The 21,841-nt window shown below is 41.8% G+C and overlaps 1 protein-coding gene across 5 annotated transcripts in view; it reads right to left on the reverse strand.

Annotated features, from left to right (window-relative positions):
• npr3 (natriuretic peptide receptor 3) overlaps positions 1-21,841 on the reverse strand; it is a 123,766-nt gene that overhangs the window by 19,628 nt on the left and 82,297 nt on the right. For all 5 annotated transcript variants that reach the window (XM_078550751.1, XM_078550742.1, XM_078550778.1 and 2 more), the window contains exons 4-5: positions 7,470-7,605; positions 1,623-1,717 (exon numbers count right to left, since the gene is read on the reverse strand). In XM_078550751.1, the coding sequence (XP_078406877.1) occupies positions 1,623-1,717; positions 7,470-7,605 (231 nt within the window). The remainder of the gene's footprint in view (positions 1-1,622; positions 1,718-7,469; positions 7,606-21,841) is intronic.

Consider the following 21,841-nt stretch of genomic DNA (forward strand, 5'->3'; position numbering starts at 1 on the left):
CATCATGTACATAATCAATGAACCATACAGCAAATGTGGAACTGTTGAGAAAAACAAAACACCGATTCAGAAATGTTCTTTGAGAAAATGCTGTTCCTACAACTCTATAAAAGTATGTTAGACAGACCATTAAAGTATCAATAACAGAAGCTTGAAACACTTCACACCTCTTGATCTTGTCCAAATAAATATTGAGACATTGACAAACGAGACTACAAAAAGAACAATTTATTATAACCACTTAGTGATGTCAATCAATCAAGCAAAGTCAACAATTCACTTCAGTTGTCAAAACAGAAGGCCTTGCTGAACAAATGTTTTACTGGTCTGGGCTCGCAGCTGGACAAGCAACCCTGGGTAAACAAAAAATAACAATTGATTCTACTACAATGATGATGCTCATGATGAAGAGTTGGCAACTATGATTATAGGGTATATTCCCTATAACCCCGGGATATGCACCAGAACATGGGAAATAAAATCCACCTGATAGCAAACAATGAATAATGTTGCAAAGTAGTCAGTGTTTTTGGTAACATGTGAGTTGACCTTGTTACCTAACAAATACTGGCAGTTACAATGCATTAACCTTATGTAAGCAAACACAATCTGTAAACTCTCTGGCCATCACAGAAAAGCTGAAGAAGTTTTAGCTCCACAATGAGTGACAGGTTTCCACGGATGTCAGTTGGATAGACAGACTTGGCTTCCTGTTGGGTAGGGAGCACTATGGAGGAGACTGTAGGACAAGATAAGTCTAATCTGTGACCTGGGGTGGGTGGAGAGTGGTATGAGGCGGGGAGGTAGATGGAGGGAGGTGTGATCTTAGGAGGATGGAAGAGCTTGAATGGGGAAACAATCTAATGGGGGAAGGTGATTGGGGGGGAGAGAGGAAGAGCTTGCGGTGCCAGGGGGAAGCATTTCAACTTCTTCTGGTCCTTGCCATCTCCCTGAGGTTGTCCTTGCTTTGCTGCAGGTGCCAAGTTTACAGGGGGCCAGGAAACCACCTGGAGTAAGTTAAATTCAAGGTTTCCAGCCCTATTAACATTTAAAATGCCAATCTGCTTCCAGAGAGTAGTCTATCTGAACACCCCTTGGCCTGCCTCAGTAAAACTCTAAAATCAGCAAGTTTAAGTCAGGTTCATTCTGTGCTGGGAAATTTTCTGCTTTAACCCCTACCTGTGCCCAACTCCACCCACTCACCCACGTTAAAATCTTTCCCCCATCTATATTACTAGCATTAGAGAACTTAAAAAGAAAATGTACACAAATACCCATTATCTGAGTTAAAAAAAAGTCATTGAATCATCAACCAAGTTAACATATCTGTCTAAAACCCAAAATGCTGTTGCCAACCTTTAAAAATGGGAATGCAGGAAATGACATTTCCAGCAACATTTATTTTGCAACAAGTTTTCTTTGCAATTATTTAAATGAAATCATCTGCAAATGTAAACAATCAATTGAATACTCCAATTAGCAAGAAATTGGATTTTTCTGGCAACTGTAGTGAATTGTGTATACAGCAATCTAATTTTTATAGCAAACCATTCTTCAGCAAATATTTCTCCTAGTTTTTGATGCACATCACATGAACGACACAGAAAAGTGACTTTAGTTACCTCTTGCGTTCCTGTTCTAGGTTCGGTCATTGCTATCACAGAGAAATCTCCATATCTGTCCCCATTGGCATCAATTGACACCTGGCCTGCTATGCCTGATAAATGGAATGCACCAAATGATTAAATTAATTAGTTACATAGGTTCTTCAATTCCAAATGAAACAAGAGATGATTCAACAAATTCATGAAGAAATATACAACAGGAAATCCCATTCTTCTTCCAAAATTTTTGTTGGCGTTCCCAAAGAAATTGTCATTTTTTTCCTAAAGTCTGCATTCATTCCAGATACCATACTTTTTTCTAATTTTGCTAACGGAACACTAGATAATTCCAGCTATTAGAATACATGCCTTTTTTTTTGAACGATAATTAGCATTAAAACTATTTTGCCATTGTTTTCTTTTAGGAATAGGGATTCTGAATAGACGCCAATTCAAATACAGATTTGTCTGAAATATGTTTGGACAGACAGAGAAAATTCCACCACACTCCCTCTGGTCTACTGTGATGTGTTTCTCAAACAGGCCATGAACTGTGTCCCTTCCAAAGTTCAATTGTTGAAGAGTTCACCAAAAACTGTAAAGGACAACTCAACAATTTGCCTACTCCTAGATAGGCAGACCACTTGGATGATATCACATATGCCCAGGTATGCCCTAAGTGACAATAACCCACCATCATAATATATCAATAACACATTAACTCGATAGAAATTTACCAGCCTTTGTTGTGAGAAGAATCTGGTTCACAGGCAGCCACATAGGAACTTTAGGAAAAGATGCAGGCAATTCAACTTGATCATGGCTGATTTGCACTTCAACACTCTTTACCTACTTTTTCTCCTGATCACTCAATATCCTTCCCTAACAAAAATCCATCTCCATCTTGCAAGCTCCAATTGTTTCAGCTTCCACAGCCTTTCAGAGGAGATAGTCCCAGATTTCTACTGTCCTTTGGGTGAAAAAATGCTTCCTGATTTTGCCCCTGAATGGCCTAGCTCTAACTGTAAGATTATGTCCTCCTGTCTTGAAGAAAAAGCTTCTCTGTACATATTGAATTCTTTGACTATTTTAAACACCTTGATCAGGTTACCCCTACATCTTGTATACTCAAAGGAATACAAGCCAAGTTTATGTGATGTGTCCTCATAATTTAGCCTTCTATGGCCCAATATCTTTCTGATGAATCTGCACTGTACTTCAATATCTTTGGCTGACATTTCATCTGATAAGATATCTAAGAAAGTTCAATTAGAAATGAACCAGCCTTATACACCTGCTTAAATATCCCCATTAATAAGTATCTTTGGAATGAAAGTAGATCAATATGCAATAAACCTGACCCAGTAATCTTGCTGCTGTGAACTTATAGTAATGAAATTTAAAATCATTTTTATTATTCTTTCATAGGATATGGACATAGCTGGTAAGGCCAGCATTAATTGCCCAAACCGAATTGCCCTTGAGAAGTTGGTGGCGAGTCATGTGCTGTAGGTACACCCACAGTGCTGTTAGGTAGGGAGTTCGAGGCTTTTGACACAGCCCATAATGATGGAACAACATGTTTCCAAGTCAGGATGGTGTGTGTGCAAATAGATGTAAACAGGTGTGATATAGTTGGGTTTATGGAGACATGGCTGCAGGGTAACCAGGGATGGCGTAAAAGTAAAATAGGAAAGCTGGCCAAACCATGGCTTACAAGGGAAATAAGAGATAGTATTAGATTCAAGGAAAAGGAATATAAATTGGCCAGAAAAAACAACAGACCTGAAGATTGGAACTACTTTAGAATTCAGCAAAGGAGGACCAAGGGATTGATTAAGAAGGGGAAAATAGAATACGAGAGAAAGCTTGTGGGGAACTTAAAAACTGACTGTAAAAGTTTCTATAGGTATGTGAAGAGAAAAAGATTGGTGAAGACAAATGTAGGTCCCTTACAGTCTGAAACAGGGGAATTTATAATGGGGAACAAAGAAATGGCTGACCAACTAAATACATATTTTGGTTCTGTCTTCACAAAGGAGGATACAAATAACATACCAGAAATGTTGGGGAACACAGGGTTTAGTGAGAGGGAGGAACTGAAAGAAATCAGTATTAGTAGGGGAATGGCGTTGGAGAAATTGATGGGATTGAAGGCCGATAAATCCCCAGGGCCTGATAATCTACATCCCAGAGTACTTAAGGAAGTGGCCCTAGAAATAATGGATGCATTGGTGGTCATCTTCCGATATTCTATAGACTCTGGAGCAGTTCCTACAGATTGGAGGGTAGCTAATGTAACCCCACTATTTAAAAAGGGAGGGAGAGAAGAAACAGAGAATTACAGACCAGTTAGAGTAACATCAGTAGTGGGGAAAATGCTAGAGTCTATTATAAAAGACGTGGTAACAGAACACTTGGAAAGCATTAACGGGATTAGATAAAGTCGGCATGGGTTTATGAAAGGGAAATCATGCTTGACAAATCTACTGGAATTTTTCGAGAATGTAACTAGTAGAGTTGATGAGGGGGGGGCGGTGGTCAGTGGATGTGGTTTATTTGGACTTTCAGAAGGCTTTCAACAAAGTCCCACTTAAGAGATTAGCATGTAAAATTAAAGCACATGGGATTGGGGGTAGTGTATTGAGATGGATAGAAAACTGGTTGGCAGACAGGAAACAAAGAGTCGGAATAAACGGGTCTTTTTCCGAATGGCAGGCAGTGACTAGTTGGGTACCACAGGGATTGGTGCTGGGAGCCCAGTTATTCACAATATATATTAATGATTTAGATGAGGGAGCTAAATGTAATATCTCCAAATTTGCAGATGACACAAAGCTGGGTGGGAGGGTGTGCTGTGAGGAGGATGCAGAGATGCTTCAGGTGATTTAGACAAGCTGAGTGAGTGGGCAAATGCAATATAATGTGGATAAATGTGAGGTTATCCACTTTGGTAGCAAAAACAGGAAGGCAGATTATTATCTGAATGGCTATAAATTGAGAGAGGGGAATGTGCAATGAGACCTGGGTGTCCTCGTATACCAGTCATTGAAGGAAAGCATGGAGGTGCAGCAGGCGGTAAAGAAGGCAAATGGCCTTCATAGCGAGAGGATTCGAGTACAGGAGCAGTGATGCCTTGCTGCAATTATACAGGGCCTTGGTGAGACCACACTTGGAATATTGTGTGCAGTTTTGGTCTCCTTATCTGAGGAAGGATGTTCTTGCTATAGAGGGAGTGCAGCGAAGGTTTCCCAAACTGATTCCTGGGATGGTGGGACTGACATATGAGGAGAGATTGAATCGGTTAGGATTATATTTGCTGGAGTTCAGAAGAATGAGAGGGGATCTAATAGAAACCTATAAAATTCTAACAGGGCTAGACAGGGTAGATGCAGGAAGGATGTTCCCAATGGTGGGGGAGTCCAGAACCAGGGGTCACAGTCTGAGGATATGGGGTAGACCATTTAGGACTGAGATGAGGAGAAATTTCTTCACCCAGAGAGTGGTGAGCCTGTGGAATTCGCTACCACAGAAAGTAGTTGAGGCCAAAACATTGTATGTTTTCAAGAAGGAGTTAGATATAGCTCTTGGGGTGAAAGGGATCAAAGGGTATGGGGATAAAGTGGGAGCAGGCTATTGAGTTGGATGATCAGCCATGATCAAAGTGAATGGCAGAGCAGGCTCGATGGGCTGAATGATCTACTCCTGCTGCTAGTTTCTATGTTTCTATTCTTCTATGGGATGCACGCCCGACATATCCCCGCTTCATCTTACGCGTTGGCGAGCGTGCCCCGCCCCTGACCGGAAAAACCTGCCCAAAAAGTTAGCATGGTGATACAGCAAGTAATTAGGAAAAGATGTGGAACGCTGGCCTTTATTGCAAGGGGGCATGGAGTAAAAAAGTGGGGAGGTCTTGCCACAGCTGGACAAGGCATTGGTGAGACCACACCTAAAATTTATACTTGCACTGGAGGTTGATTCCTGGGATGAAGGAGTTGGTTTATGTGGAAAAGTTGAGCAGGTTGAGCCTATACTTATTGGAGTTTAGAAAAATGAGCGGTGATCTTATTGAAGCATATAAGATAATGAGGGGGCTTGATGGGGTGGATACTGAGGGATTTCCTTTATGTGTTACATGGAGTGAATTTTTAAACTTTTTCCTAAAGATGATTTTGTTACCCATAATACACAAAGGAAATCTTCCCCCAGGATTGCTCTGGTGCACAGAAAAATCCCTCCCACAATTCAATCACAAACAATTTGAGTTATTCAGCTCTTCTGGTGCAGAGTTGACTCATGAAAGGTCTAAAGACCATTGATATCTGGAACACACTTATAATGATCGAGTAAAATGGACATTGTCATTGTCATTTCTCAATTAAAAATATTCCTATGCAATTAACATTCTGCCAATCTAATGCACATATTACTCACCATTGTATATCCTAATGGGCTGAATATTTTAAATCTTTAGTTGTGCACTTTTTTTTTACATTCACCATATTGTGGTGATGCAAGCTCATTACTGCAGACTGAGATTTATTGGGCAGAATTTTGATAGCGGCCAAAAATGTGTGTTGGCAACACACTTGACTGGCCGTTGGGTCTCACCCCTTGCTTTTATGGGTGGCAGCTCATTAAAATAAGCTGTCAACAGGTTTGCTACTCTGTGCAAGACCCTCGAGCTGTAGGCCCACCAGCTCAGCAGTGCTACGAGGAACGGTGACCACTGCTGAGGTAGAAGTGCGGCCCTGGGCCCCACACCAATTAGGCCAAAGAAGCTTTGAAAAAACTTAGAAGTTATATTGATGGAGGGGAAAACCCCCTGAGCTAATCACTGAGGCCGCGGGGGCTGCTTTCCCTGCCCGCAGCCCACTCTTTGAATAAAAAAAATACATCCCCCACCAGGTTGTCGCTGAGAGGTGATGTTGGATCCTCCATCTGACAGGGATGGTTAAACTGCCTTCAGCAAAATGCCAATGGCCTGCTAAAATGGTAAAATTGTTCCTCCTTTGTGGGCCATTTGAATAGTTAAATTTGTTCCTGCCTCCTTGTGGTGGGAAGCCTGTCAGAAGCCATTCCTGCCGTTGGTAAAATTTCCTCACAGTGGGGCATGGTCATGATCGGCCACTGCTCCCCCCAACCTGATTTTGACACCCTTCTCTCGATTTTAATACTGCCCTGCCCCCATGAACTTGCCTCATGCAAGCCAGTAAAATTCTCCCTACTATTTTTGCAATTGGCTTTTTAGCTATTTTCAATGTTATCTCTTCACATGCCTTTTACTGCACATGCTTGGGACCAATGTGCACCAAAAATGCACACTGGAGAATGAAAATCTGAACATATTTGAACTGGCCTGATTTAATTTGCATTCATAAATTATTCCAAAGCTCATTATTACTGATCTGAATTCAACCTCTTTTAGTTCCCTGATTTCTATCAAAATTCACTCTTCATACATTTGCATTAGCTTTCATGTCTCACTCTGTCAGATTGTCAAGCGGTTTCTACTAATGTTTATATTCAGAGATGGTTTTAAACAGAATGTAATAGCTTTGGAATCATGTCACATAGTACGAGATAGAAGTAAGTCCTTATGATTGGATTAAAAACAGAAAATGCTGGAAAAACTCAGCAGGTCTGACAGCATCTGTGGAGAGAGAAACAGAATTAACATTTCGAGTCCATGTGACCCTTCTTCAACTCTGAAAAAGGGTCACATGGACTCAAAATGTTAACTCTGTTTCTCTCTCCACAGATGCTGTCAGACCTGTTGAGTTATTCCAGCATTTTCTGTTTATATTTCCGATTTCCAGCATCTGCAGTATTTTGCTTTTACTTTATAATTGGATATTTCATTACCTTCAAAGGTTGTATTCCACATCTTCTGTACAATTTTTGATCCATTGGTTTTACTGTACCCTCGCTTCAGGACTTCTTGGAGTGCTTTTGCATAAAGTACAATGGCATCATGAAACCCCTCAACAAACATGTTTACCTGTGGAAGACACAAGCAGTTTGTGCAAATAGAAAAGCAGGAAATAGGTACAGCTTTTACAAGATCAAATACAATAATCATTTGCAAATAAAAGTTCAGAACTCTCTCCTATCCTCTGAGCCATTTCAAAGCTGCATTCCATGTGTTACTATTGCGCCTAAAGTATGTTTAAACACAATATTATACATCAGAAGTTACACTTGTCAGTTTTTCTCTCATTGTTTAATGGCCCAGAATTTTATTTTAAAAATTCGCAAACTATTAAAGTTAGATACCCTCAGCAGTTTCTAACTCTCAAATCTTTTCTTTTACTAATATAATGGGGTCAATTTTTATTCCCCTAACCAGCTCATTAGTTTCAAGCATGAAGTGTGTGGTGCCCCTGCAACACTTGTCTGAAGGTGAAGACCTGAGGCTTGCTGGAAAATGGGGCATACATTATTTACTTAATGGTGATGAACTGTAGATAGCAATCAAACACCATAATTCTATTCACTAGTCTGAGCTTTCTTCAAATTAGCCACTTGAATATTGAGCAGATCCACAGGTAGATCCTTGGGTTGGGGGTAGGAGGGGCGGGAGCCAATTAAAATGGGGCATGTGCAGAATGGCAGCAACTTGCTGTTTTACTATGGAGTCAGAGCAATTTACCTGTTCATCAGTGGACACCAGATTGTTTAACAGGTTGCTGGTGTAGACCTGGAAAAAGTGAGTGGAGCATGTGTGGCACAATTTATGTTGATTTTGGGTAAGAGGTCCTAAAATAGATATTAGGCCCTATCCAAGCAGCCTAACACCTGTTTCAGGTGGGCACCACAAGCTACATTAGCACACTAGCAGGAAAGTAGGAGGGTGGGGTGGGGGGAGTGTGGGGGCTAGTGGTGGAGGAGATACCTGGGAGGTTGCACCATTAAATTGGTCCCCCCCCGCTCCCACCACCCCTGCCTATTTTTGCCCAAATATCAAGCATGATGCAGGCCAATTCCTTCCCTAGTATGTAATCTTGTAATTCAGTAAGTCAGAGAATGTTTACATCTTAAACAAAAACAGAATTACCTGGAAAAACTCAGCAGGTCTGGCAGCATCGGCGGAGAAGAAAAGAGTTGACGTTTCAAGTCCTCATGACCCTTTGGCAGAACAGGGTCATGAGGACTCGAAACGTCAACTCTTTTCTTCTCCGCCGATGCTGCCAGACCTGCTGAGTTTTTCCAGGTAATTCTGTTTTTGTTTTGGATTTCCAGCATCCGCAGTAGTTTTTTGTTTTTATCTCAAGGTTTACATCTTGCTATTTGCTAATATTTCTTTGCAGAAAGCTGCCTGCAATTGAGATGAATCTGTCAACCAGGACCCTCCCTTTACACTCACGTTCTATTCTACTCCCTGTAAGGAAGTGCTTTAATGAGGCACATCCTGAAAGATAGCCAAATAGATATAATTAGCTTGCTTCAGAATTGAAGTGCTATCAGTAAACATTAGAAGGATATAAGAATATATAAAAAAAACCAAGGACAGAATACTCAGTTCATCAATCCCACTCCTAGTAGATAATGTATAACTTGCATTATATTCACTCCTAAATTATTTCCTTGCATGATCCAGATGAATAACTACAGGTAACACTTGCAAGTAGATTCTCACATTATACTGTGGGAGATATAAGTGGCTCCAGAAAAGATTCAGAGCTGGGTAACTTTTCTTCATTCTTTTACGGGATGTGGGCATCGCTGGCAAGGTCAACATTTGTTGCCCATCCCTTGTTTCCCTTGAACTGAGTGGCTTGTTGGACATGTAGTCAGCTACATTGCTGAGTCCGGAGTCACATGTAGGCCAGACATTAGAAGGATATATGAATACAAAAGGGCATTAGTGAATCAGATGGTTTCAATCAATGATAGTTGCCATGGTCACCATGACTGAAACCAAGTTTATATTCTAGAATTATTAATTGAATTTAAATTTCACCACCCTGCCCTGGTGGGATTTGAACTCATGTCCTCAGGGCATTAGCCAGGGCCTCTTATTTACTGGCCCAGTAACATTGCCATTATGCTACCAACTCCCTACATTATAAATACTTAGAAGGACATTTTAACCTAATCTATCCAGTGGGCAACTGACAATCAGGTTGCCCACCTATTTTACACATGGTCCAAATTAATTTTCCATGGACTCAATGACTTGCATAGGACAGCCATTGCCGTTTTAGGATAGAAATATGCATCATGCACATTCTGACTTGTTTCATTGTCGATAAAGCCGAAGAGATCCTTACCAGATAAGTTTTAAATTATTTTGTTGTTGGAATCATAACTCTCGAGGCTGAATTTTTCCTTTACAAAATGGAAAAACTTGGCATTAACGGTACATTTGGATGCTAACCTGGGATTTTTTTCGAAAGGTCATGAGTTCACCTTCAGACTGTCAACAAGCAGGACTCTTCCAAGAAATCACCTGACCATATGGTACTTGAGAAGAAGTTGTTTGTTTGTTTTGAACTACAAAGTGCTTTAATTAATGAAAAGCTGGGAGACAAAAAGGCAATCACATGGCAGAGGCAAACCTTAAGTTTGAACCTGCAGTTTTGCTTTCAGTCCTGCTGGGGAACAAGCTGAGGAAGGAAAACTACCTTAACTGGCTCCCTCTCACTACCTTGCCTGAACGTGTGCATGGCTATCAACCTGTAGCCAGAGAACCTCATCTGAGCGTGAGTCTGCATTTGGGCCTGCAAAGCTGAGACCAGTGGTGAGGACTTCCAGGCATCCACCAGGATAAGCGGCCTGTCTTCACACAGGAGAACTCCAGGTCAAAAGTATCGAGACCTGACGGACTTTATCCTTTATTTTATAAAGCTCATCTTCCAAAGCCCATCTCTGCAGAGAGACTTTATCTGTTTGTCCTTTGATTGCCTGTATGTGTGCTGGAGGAATTCTTTAGGAAGGGATAGATAGTTATACTTTCCAATTACAATTGTGCGTTAACCAGTACTTGCAACTTAAGTTTTGTTTTACAAATAAATTAATCATTCTGGGTTTTTTGAAAGAAGCCTGGTCAGAGTCTCTTTTCTTCTGGGTACCAGAATTATAGATACGCAATTGGCCATTTCAGTAAGAAAATTAAACATTTAAATTAATGGTACGGCCTGCGGAGTAGTGGGGCTTGATAATTCGTGCACTCCACCATCCCCGACGTAACATTGCGAGGCAACTGGGACAGGAATGTTCCTTCAGATCCTACAAAAGTGACCTGCATTGCTGCCATTCCCTGTAGCTGCGACTCCCACTACCCCCAGACTTACCCCGTTGCCAGGACGGCAATATCTGTCCTGCCTGGTATTATATATGGCCTGGATCTAGCATTCTACATCAGGATGCCAATTGGTACCCTCAGCACGAGGGATCTACTTAAATGAGGACCAGGACTTAAAGTGGCCCCTCTACTGCAAGGATGGACAGATTGCTGAGTATCCATCAATCAGCTACACAAAAAGTTAGAATCAGCTCTTGTCTCCAGTGCCAACGGTTAAACTGCATGAACCTCTTTTGAAAATTGCATTAATTTTCCTCTACAAGGTAGAATATTATAACTACTCTGACTTTTATTCAATTTTAGCAACCTGAGTTATATATTTGAATAATGAAAATTGAACATGTGATTCCTGAGGTCAAATTTAAACCTGCGCCCTTAGCAGAAACCAATTGGGTGACTGGCCAAAGAAACTCACCCGCCATTGTCCCTTCCTGAGCTCCCACAAGTTCCCATTTTAACCGGCTTTCCTGCTCTTCTGAGTAGGTGAGGCAGGGGACCCATATCAGGGCCTAATTATGTCATAGTGCTCAATTTTTCTTTTAACCAGCAGGCCATACTAGCAGGAAGAGCAGCTGGGGTCAGAAGAGGCCCAAAGAGGCAAGTCTTTTGACATTTAGGCGTCACTGGCTAGGCCAGCATTTTTGCACATCCCTAATTGCCCTTGAGAAGCTGGTGGTGAGCTGCCTTTGAGAAGCTGATGGTGAGCTGCCTTCTTGAACTGCTGCAGTCCATGTGGTGTAGGTACACCCACACTTAGGAAGAGAGTTCCAGGATTTTGACCCAGCAACAGTGAAGGATCAGCGATATATTTCCAAGTCAGGATGATGGAGGGAAAACTTGCAAGTGGTGGCATTCCCACGTCCCTGTTGAAGATGGTCATTGCCTGCTACTTGTGTGGTGTGCATGTTACTTGCCACTTATCAACTCAAGCCTAAATATTGTCCAGGTCAAACTGCATATGTTCATGGATTGCTTCAGTATCTGAGGAGTCACGAATGGTGCTGAACATTGTGCAATCATCAGCGAACGTCCCCACTTCTGACCTTATGATGAACGGGACGTCATTGATGAAGCAGCTGAAGATGGTTTGGGCGAAGGCACTACCCTGAGGAACTGCTGCAGCGATGTCGCAGGACTGACATGACTAACCTCCAACAGCCACAACCATCTTCCTTTGTGCCAGGCTTGACTCCAACCAGTGGAGTATTTTCCCCTGATTTCCATTGACTCCAGTTTTGCAAGGGCTCCTTGATGCCACACTCAGATTCTGCCTTGGTGTCAAGGGCTCCCACCTCACTTCTTGAATTCAGCTCTTGTGTCCATCTTTGGACCCAGGCTGTAATGAGGTCAGGAGTTGAGTGGCCCTGGCAGAACCCAAACTGAGTGTCAGTGAACAGGTTATTGCTGAGTAAGCGCTGCTCGATAGCACTATTGACAACACCTTCTATCACTTTGCTGATGCTTGAGAGTAGACTGATGGGTTGGGGTGAATTTGTCCTGTTTTTGTGGACAGGACATACCTGGGCAATTTTCCACATTGCTGGGTAGATGCCAGTGTTGTAGCTGTACTGGAACAGCTTGGCTAGGGGCGTGGCTAGTTCTGGGGCACAAATCTTCTGTACTGTTGCCAGGATATTGTCAGGGTCCATACCCTTTGCAGTGTCCAGTGCCTTCAGCTGTTTCTTGATATCACGTGGAGTGATCAAATTGGCTTAAGACTGGAGACTGAGATGGATCATTCGCTCAGCACTTCTAGCTGAAGATGGTTGCAAATGCTTCAGCCTCATCTTTTGCACTGATGTGCTAAGCTCCCCCATCTTTGAGCATGGGGATATTTGTGGAGCCTCCTCCTCCAGTTAGTTGTTTAATTGTCCACCAACATTCGCGACTGGATGTGGCAGGACTGCAGAGCTTAGATCTGATCCGCTGGTTGTGGGATTGCTTAGTTCTGTCTATCACATTCTGCTTCTGTTGTTTGGCATGAAAGTAGTCCTATGTTATTGCTTCACCAGGTTGATACCTCATTTTTAGGTATGCCTGGTGCTGCTCATGGCATGCCCTTCTGCACTCTTCATTGAACCAGGGCTGATCTGCTGGTGTGGTGATAATGGGAAAGTAGGGGATATGCCGGACCATGAGGTTACAGATTGTGTTCGAGTACAATTCTGTTGCTGCTGATGGTCCACAGCACCTTTTGGATGCCCAGTTTTGAGTTGCTAGATCTTTTCGAAATCTATCCCAATTAGCATGGTGGTTGTGCCACAAAACACAATGGAGGGTTCTTCAGTGTGAAGATGATACCCTTCTCTGCGGCCCCCACAAATTCAGGCCTCCAGGACCCTAGGCTTCTTCCCCTACCCTGACCATAAGGGCCTACCCAAACCTCTCTCACTGCAAAGTGCCATTCCTTCAGTCCCCAACGGTAACCTCCTGCCCCCAGGCATTGTGTTCCCACCTAAGTGCCACCTTTGGATGGCTGGCTGACTGGGGTGCATAGGAGTTAAAGGCTAATTATAACATACCTGATTGCAAAGTGAGACGATCAGATCGGTTGCCCATTTAACACCAACTTGAAGTCAATGGAAATCAACATCAGGCCGCATGTAAAAGAAGCAAGTGACCTTCTCACTTTCCACCAAGAAAGCTAAGATAAAATCCCTCCCAAACTCTCCCAGGCCTCACATTGCCAACATATGGAAGGTTTGCCACTCACCTCAACCGAATGATTCACAACCAAGTTAAAATGGTTTCTTACTTTAAACTGTGAGATAGAAATCATGATCCCCCCCTTTAAATGAGTTAATAACTGTATTAAAGTAACACAGAGAAAAATCCAACTTGTGTGTGTTACGAATTTGAATAACAACAGCACTGATAATTTCCTGCCATATGCCTCATATCAGTATATCATATAACCAGCAATGATCTAAGATTAAGATAAGTTTCAAATGTTTAGAATATGTTATCATAATGGTACATATGATAACATGATCTATTCCTAAAATGTAAACCCTCTTTTAACCTATTGAGTTATTTGAATGAGATCAATAAGTATATTTTTCTCAGCCTTTTAGACAACCGTTGTACACTTGATCTTATAAAATGTGACCATCAGAGGACTCCACACTTTGAAGATTTTCTTTCAAGCATCAAAGCCCTTTTTAAACAACTGTTTATTCAGACCTCAATGGGACTATTTGTCTCATTTCTAATTTACTTAGTGGAGTCACTGAGGCAGCGAAGAATTACAGAATGAGTCAAGACAAAATATGTAAGCAGGCAAATGAAATTTAGCACAGAAGTGTTGTAGAGTTAACTAGGGTGGTAGAGAGGGATTTAAATGAAATAGTGGGGATGAGGCATCAAGTGGAGGAAAATGTGATAAATTAAAGAGAGTACACAAGGCAAGAGAGCAAGGTTGCAAAAAGGGAAATCATAATTTGAGTGTGGCAGGAAGGGACAGAGCGTACAAACTTAAGAGTACACCAGCAAATAAGAGTAGGGTTGTGAAAATAATAAAAAGACAGAATTAAAGACACTATACATGAATGCATACAGTATTCATAAGAAAGTAGATGAATTGATGGCACAAATGGAAGTAAACTGGTATGATCTAATTGCCATTACAGAGACGTAGCCTTCTTTCCATCATAATGTCAGCAGTGGGGAAGTTCGCTAATGACTGCACTATGTTCAGCACCCTCCTCAGATAATGAAGCAGGCCATGTCCAAATGCAGCAAGACCTGGACAATATCCAGGCTTGGGCTGACACGTGGCAAGTAACCATCTCCAACAAGACAGAATCTAACCATCGCCTTTTGACATTCAATGGCATTACCATCACTGAATCCCCCATTATCAACATCCTGGAGATTACCATTGACCAGAAACTGAACTGAACTAGCTATACAAATACTGTGGCTACAAGAGCAGGTCAGAGGCTAGGAATCCCCATTATCAACATCCTGAGGGTTACCATTGACCAGAAACTGAACTGAACTAGCTATATAAATACTGTGGCTACAAGAGCAGGTCAGAGGCTAGGAATCCTGTGGCAAGTAACTCACTTCCTGACTCCGCAAAGCCTGTCCACCATCTACAAGGCACAAGTCAGCAGTGTGATGGAATACTCTCCACTCGCCTGGATGAGTGCAGCTCCAACAACACTCAAAAAGATTGACACCATCCAGGACCAAGCAGCCCACTTGATTGGCACCCCATCCACAAATGTTCACTCCCTCCACCACCGATGCACAGTAGCAGCAGTGTATATCATCTACAAGATGCACTGCAGGAATTCACCAAGGGTCCTTGGACAGCACCTTCCAAACCTACGACTGTGACCAGCTAGAAGGACAAGGACAGCATATACAAGGGAATACCACCACCTGGATTTTCCCCTCCAAGTCACACATCATCTTGATTTGGAAGTATATTGCCGTTCCTTCACTGTCGCTGGGTCAAAATCCTAGAACTCCCTCCCTGACAGCACTCTGGGTGTACCTACACCACACGGACAGCATTGGTTCAAAAAAGCAGCTCACCACCATCTTCTCAAGGGCAATTAGGTATGGGCAATAAATGCTGACCTAGCCAGCAATGCCCACATCCCATGAATGAATAAAAAAAGTGACCAAGGTTGAAAACTGAATGTTCAAGGTCGTTCGACAGTTATGAAGGATAGGCAAAAAGGAAAAGGAGATGGGGTAGTGTTGTTAATAAAGGACAAGATCAATATATTAGTGAGAGGGGATCTTAGATCAGAAGATCAAGATGTAGATGTACAGTTTGGGTGGAACTAAGAAATGGTAAAGAGCAGCAAATATTGGTAGTTGTTTATAGGCCACCAAACAGTAGTGGTAATGTAGGGCACAGTATAAATCAGGAAATTAGAGGTGCCTGTAACAAGGATAATACAGTAATCATGATGGACTGCAATCTGCAAATAGACTGGATAAACCTAATTAGCACTAATGCTGTGGAAGACAAATTCCTGGAATGTATAAGAAATGGTTTTCTAGAACAGTATGTTGAGGAACCAACAAGAGAATGAGGTATTTTAGATCTAGTTTTGTGCAATGAGAAAGGGCTAAATCATAATCTTGTTGTAAAGGAGCTCTGGGAAATAGTGACCATAATACAACAGAATTTTACATTAAGTTTGAAAGTGATGTAGTTCAATCTGGAACTAAGGTCTTAACTCTAAACAAAGGAAACTATGAAGGCAAAGTGACTGTGGTAGGTCGGAAACTACATTAAAAGGTATGATGGGAGACAGACATTGGCTAGCATTTAAAGAATTAATACACGGTTTACAACAAATTTACATTCCTTTGAGGTACAAAAACCCAACAGGAAAGGTGATCCAACAATGGCTAACAAGTGACACTGAAGATTATATTAGATCAAAGGAAAAGGCTTATAAAGTTGCCAAAAAATGTAGTAAGATTAGGGATTGGGAGCTCTTTAGAATTCATCAAAGGAGGCCTAAGAAACTGATTAAGGAAGAGAAAATAGAACATGAAAGTAAATTAGCAAGAAACATAAAAACAACTTTAAAAGCTCTTACTATTTTGCAAAAAAGGAAAGATTAACAAATGTGGGCCAAGTACAGGCAGAGACAGGAGAACTTTTAATGGGGATTAAGGAAATGAGAGAGAGACTAAGTAAGTACTTTGGCCGGAATTTTACGTCCTGCAGGTGGGCATGCGCCCGACCCAAACGGGCATAAAATCATGCAAGATAACATTGGGTGAGCGTCCCGACGTCATCTCGCGCTCCCGCGATATTTCGCTTGGCAGGTGCGCACAAAAGTCAGAAAAGCGCCCGCTGACAATTAAGCAGGCAATTAAGCTCATTAACGGCCCAATTGTAAGCGATTTTTCGTGGCCCATCTAGCCTTACGGTTGGCGGACAGGCAAATCGGCCAGGCGGGCTTTACATTTATAATGAAACCTCATCCAAGGGCGAGATGAAATCTCCGTTAGGAAATAAAATAAAAAATAAGTATCTGGGGGCTGTTTTTTTAATGAGGTACGCTTTCAGGTGCTCGATTGTGCTGCATGGACATCTTTTGCAGCATTTTTGTGTTTTCTTTTATTATCTGGAGGTCTGCAGCTCCCTGAGGCAACTGTTTGCCTTCAGGGAGCTCAGTGGAAATGCTTACTAGCACCTGCGGTGACGTCGGCGCCCACCCTCTCCCCGTCCCCGTTAATTGGCCAGCCAGCGTGAAATCGCAGTCAGAGGCTGATTGCAGTCGAGGGACGGTTTCCCGTTCGTTCCTGGGCCTGCTGATCGAACGCGTCCAATGAGCGCAAGATTCAGGCCTTTGTGTCTGTCTTCGTGGAGGAAGTTACAAAAAACCTCTCAGAAGTACCAGAGAACCAAGGGGCTAGCGAGAATGAGGAACTGAAAGAAAATAGTATCAGTAAAAAAGTAGTGCTGGAGAAATTAATGGGACAAAATGTTGATAAATCCCTGGGCCTGATGATCCATATCCCAGAGTGTTGAAAAAGGTGGCTGTGAATGCGTTGGTTCTATAGATTTTGGAATGATTCCTGCAGATTAGAAGGGAGCAAATGTATTCACTATTCAGGAAAGGAGGGAGAGATAAAATGGGGAAACTACAGACCTGTTACCCTGACATCAGCATTAGGGAAAATGCTAGAATCTAGAACTAGCAGAAAAGATAAAGGGGAACCAGTGGATGTGGCATCTTTTGATTTTTCAAAGGCTTTGGGTATGATCCCACACAGGAGGTTAGTAAGCACAATTAGAGCACATGGGATTGGTAGGAATATTCTGGCATTAATTGCAAATTGGTTAACGGACAGAAAATGGAGAGTAGTAATAAACGGGTCATTCTCAGGTTGGCAGGCTGCGACTAGTGGGGTACCACAAGGATCAGTGCTTGGGCCCAAGCTATACATGGTCTATATCAATGGTATGGATATGGGGCCTAAATGCAATATTTCCAAGTTTGCTGATGACACAAAACTAGGTGATAACGTAAATTGTGAGGAAGATGCAAAGAGGCTTCAAGGGAATTTAGACAGGCTAAATGAGTGGGCAAGAACATGACAGATGGAATGTAATGTGGAACAATGTGAAGATATCCACTTTGGTAGGAAAAACAGAAATGCAGAGTATTTCTTAAATGGGGAGAGATTAGGAAGTGCTGATGTCCAAAAAGACCACAGTGTCCTTATTCATAAGTCATTGAAAGCTAACATGCAGGTGCAGCAAGCAATTAGGAAGGCAAATAGTATGTTGGCTTTTATTGCAGGACGATTTGAGTACAAGAGTAGAGAAGTCTTGCTCCAATTGTATTGACCCTTGGTGAAACCACACCTGGAGTATTGTGTGCAGCTTTGGTCTCCTTACCTAAGGAAGGATATACTTGTCATAGAGGGAGTGCAAGCAAGGTTCACCAGACTGATGCCTGGGATGGCAATTTTGGCCCATGAGAAGAGATGGAGGAGACTGGGTCTATATTCTCTACAGTTTAAAAGTATGAAAGGTGATCTCATTGAGGCATACAAAATTCTTGTAGGGCTTGACAGGGTAAACACAGGAAGGATGTTTCCCATGCCTGGGAGGGTCTAGACCCAGGGCACACAGTCTCAGAATAAGAAGTAGGTCATTTAGGACTGAGTTAAGCAGGAATTTCTTCACTCAGAGGATGGTGAATCTTTGAAATTCTCTACCCTGGGGGGCTTTGGAGGCTCAGTCATTGAGCATATTCAAGACAGAGATTAAAAGGTTTCTAGATATTAAAAATATCAAGGGATTTGGGGATAGTGCCAGAAAATGGCCTTGGGGCAGAAGATCAGCAAGGGTCTATTTGACTGCCAAAGCAGGATCGAGGGGTCGAAAGGCCTTCTCCTGCTCCTATTTCCTATGTTCCTATATAGAAGGGAAAATAAGTAGCATTTGCACTCCATGAAGGTGTTGAAATAGCTATGGGTGAAGGTTCAAAAGATCAATGCGAAACATGTCCTAACAGTCAATGGAATGCAGAATTAGTTAGCCAAATTAGTATAAGCCAGAGGATGTAAATGATCAGTCTTTGTAGCACTTTGAATTACGCCCAACTTGGGTCATCAAGAATCAAGGGAAACCAAGGTGCAAGAGGTATGAATAAGGCTAATGAAATCTTGTCCTTTATCTCAAGAGCGATTCAATGCGAAAGTGAGGAATGATGCTTCAGCTGTGCAGAGCCTTAGACTGCTTCTGGATAAATGTGTTCAATTTTAGGCACAGAACCCCAGGAAAGATATGTTGGACTTGGAAAGAGTACAGCACAAATTCACTAGAATGATATCAGGGCTAATAGGGTTATCTTATGAGAACAGGTTGGATAAAGATTGCTTGTACTCCCTTGAGTTTACGCAGTTGAGTAGTGGTCTAATTTACTGCCTTTAAAATTCTAAAGGGAATAGATATATATTATTTATTCTGGCAGGCGTGCCCACAACAAGAGGCGCAATCCTTAGCTAGATATAGAAGTGAAATCAGCAAACACTTCCTCACACCAACAGTAATAAAAATCTGGAGCTTGCTCCCTCAGAAGGCTGTGGATGCTGGGTTAATTGAAATGTTGAAGACTGAGATAGATTTTTGTTGGGTAAGGGTATAAAGTTATATTGAAGAAAATAGGTGAGGTACAAATCAGCCTTAATCCAGCTGAATTGCAGTTTTGAGCGGCTGAATGGCCTTCTCCTATCCCTATGTTCCTATCCATCACTGGAAGCTTTGTAGGAAAAAGTCACAAGGCCGACCCCTAGCGTTAGGGGTCTGAGTTATGAGGAAAGGTGTGCGAAACAAAGACTTTTCAGTCTGGAAAAGAGATGCCTAAGAGATGGCCATATGGAATTAAAGAAGACCATTAAGGCTATAGAAAATGTGAACCAAAATATTATGTTTTGTTAAACTGTGGGAGTAGATCAAGGGGGAATATGTTCAAACTAGTAAAAGGTAATGTTTGGACTGTTAGAAGGATTTTTTTCCTCACACAAAGAGTGATCAATGTGATAATTCGATAGTCATGGCAAAAAAAACCCTCAGAATAATTCACCAAACAGTTATAAATTGGGGGTCAGTCAGCTCAGTTGACTACAGAATTATGGCAATGGCGCAGATTTAATTCCTGTCCCAGCTGTGGAGGTTCATGGAGGCCTGCCTTCTCACTTTGCCCCATGCTTGCGGAGTGATGTTCCTCAAGCTATATATGACCAATTTTTTCTCTCTAACAGAGGGCATGAATCACTGAAAGTTAGTATGCAGGTACAGCAGGTAATAAGGAAGGCAAATGGAATTTTTGCATTTATTGGTAAAGGAATAGAGTATAAAAATAGGGAAGTGTTGTTGCAACTACACAAGGCATTGGTGAGACCGCACCTGGAGTACTGTGCACAGTTTTGGTCCCCTTATTTGAGGAAGGATGCAGTTGCAATGGAGGTGGTTCAGAGGAGGTTCACTAGATTGATTCCAGAGATGCAGAGCTTGTCTTATGAGGAGAGATTGAGCAGTTTAGGCCTATACTCGCTATGGTTTAGAAGGATGACAGGAGATCTAATTGAGGTATATAAGATGCTAAAGGGATAGACAAAGTAGTCCTGGAGAAATGTTTCCCCTTCTGGGGCATTCTGGAATGAGAGGCCATAGTTTTAGGCTAAGGGGTGGTAGATTTAAATCAGAGATGAGGAGGAATTACTTTTTTCAAAGGGTCGCGAATCTGTGGAATTCATACCTCAGAGTGCAGTGGATGCCGGGACGCTGAATAAATTTAAGGGGGAGATAGACAGATTTTTAATTAGTAATGGGTTGAAAGGTTATGGAGAGAAAGTGAGAAATTGGAGTTGAGGCCAAAATGAGATCAGCCATGATCGTAACGAATGGTGGGGCAGGCTCGAGGGCGTGAATTGCCTACTCCTGCTCCTAGTTCTTATGTTCTTATTATGTCCATGGTCATTTATGAACCATGGCTAATTACCTAATTATACATTGCAACATAAGAGGGAAGAAATTAGGATCTCCCTGGACTGATTAATTACTATGGTATTAATTATCTTCTGAACTTGTGATGTATACTTCAGGGGGAGTGAAAAGTGGAGAAAAAACATTCCTAACGTGCTACAAGTGTTTCTCCTTTCATTTCGTTCTGAAATTCCATTGCCAGTTTTCATAGAAAAGTTTGTAAGCTGAACGAAACTGGACACTCTCTAAGATACAGCAGGTGGAGACAAAAGATCTTATGGAAATAATGGTAACAAGGAAATGTACTTTTTAGCTGAGGGGGCAGTGAATTCAGCCTGGACACAGGGGTGTAAAGGGAATGATAAAGGGACCTGTTGGACAGAAAGTTAAACATTCTCTGAGCTGACGGTGTCAAAGTGTTTCAATGAATTGCTTACCAACACTGCTTTTCCCAAATTTTCTCCTGTAATGGGTATCCGGTATGGACTCTTAATGGCCCAAGTTCCCACCCAACATTTTGCCTTGACTCCAGGTATCCCATTAGTATCAGGAGTAAAATAAATTAGTTAAATGAAAAATAAATTAGTTGACAATAAGACACAAAAGCAAGTCAGTCAGGATTATGGCTCGTGTGAGTGATATCTGAATGATATCAGCCTCTGAAATATCAGTCAAACACTAATGAGGATCAGTAACACGTTGAAAAGGTACCACCAAGCATGGTCTGAAAATACAGAGCAAAGAATCCAAGAATTATTTTAATGGCACTGAGGCAGTTTTTTTTTTAAATTGGTGAAGTCAGGCTGTATTCCAATGTTTTAAAATTAATATTTATAGCCTGAGAGAATGCATTCTGTTTTAAGGAGCAAGTCTCTCATTCTTGGAAATTAATTGAATACTTTTAATTCCCCGGCTGCTTGTAATGCCAATTCTAATCACAAATTGCATAAA

The sequence above is a fragment of the Cetorhinus maximus genome, chromosome 1 (assembly GCF_964194155.1).
Source record: "Cetorhinus maximus chromosome 1, sCetMax3.hap1.1, whole genome shotgun sequence".
Lineage (NCBI taxonomy): Eukaryota > Metazoa > Chordata > Chondrichthyes > Lamniformes > Cetorhinidae > Cetorhinus > Cetorhinus maximus.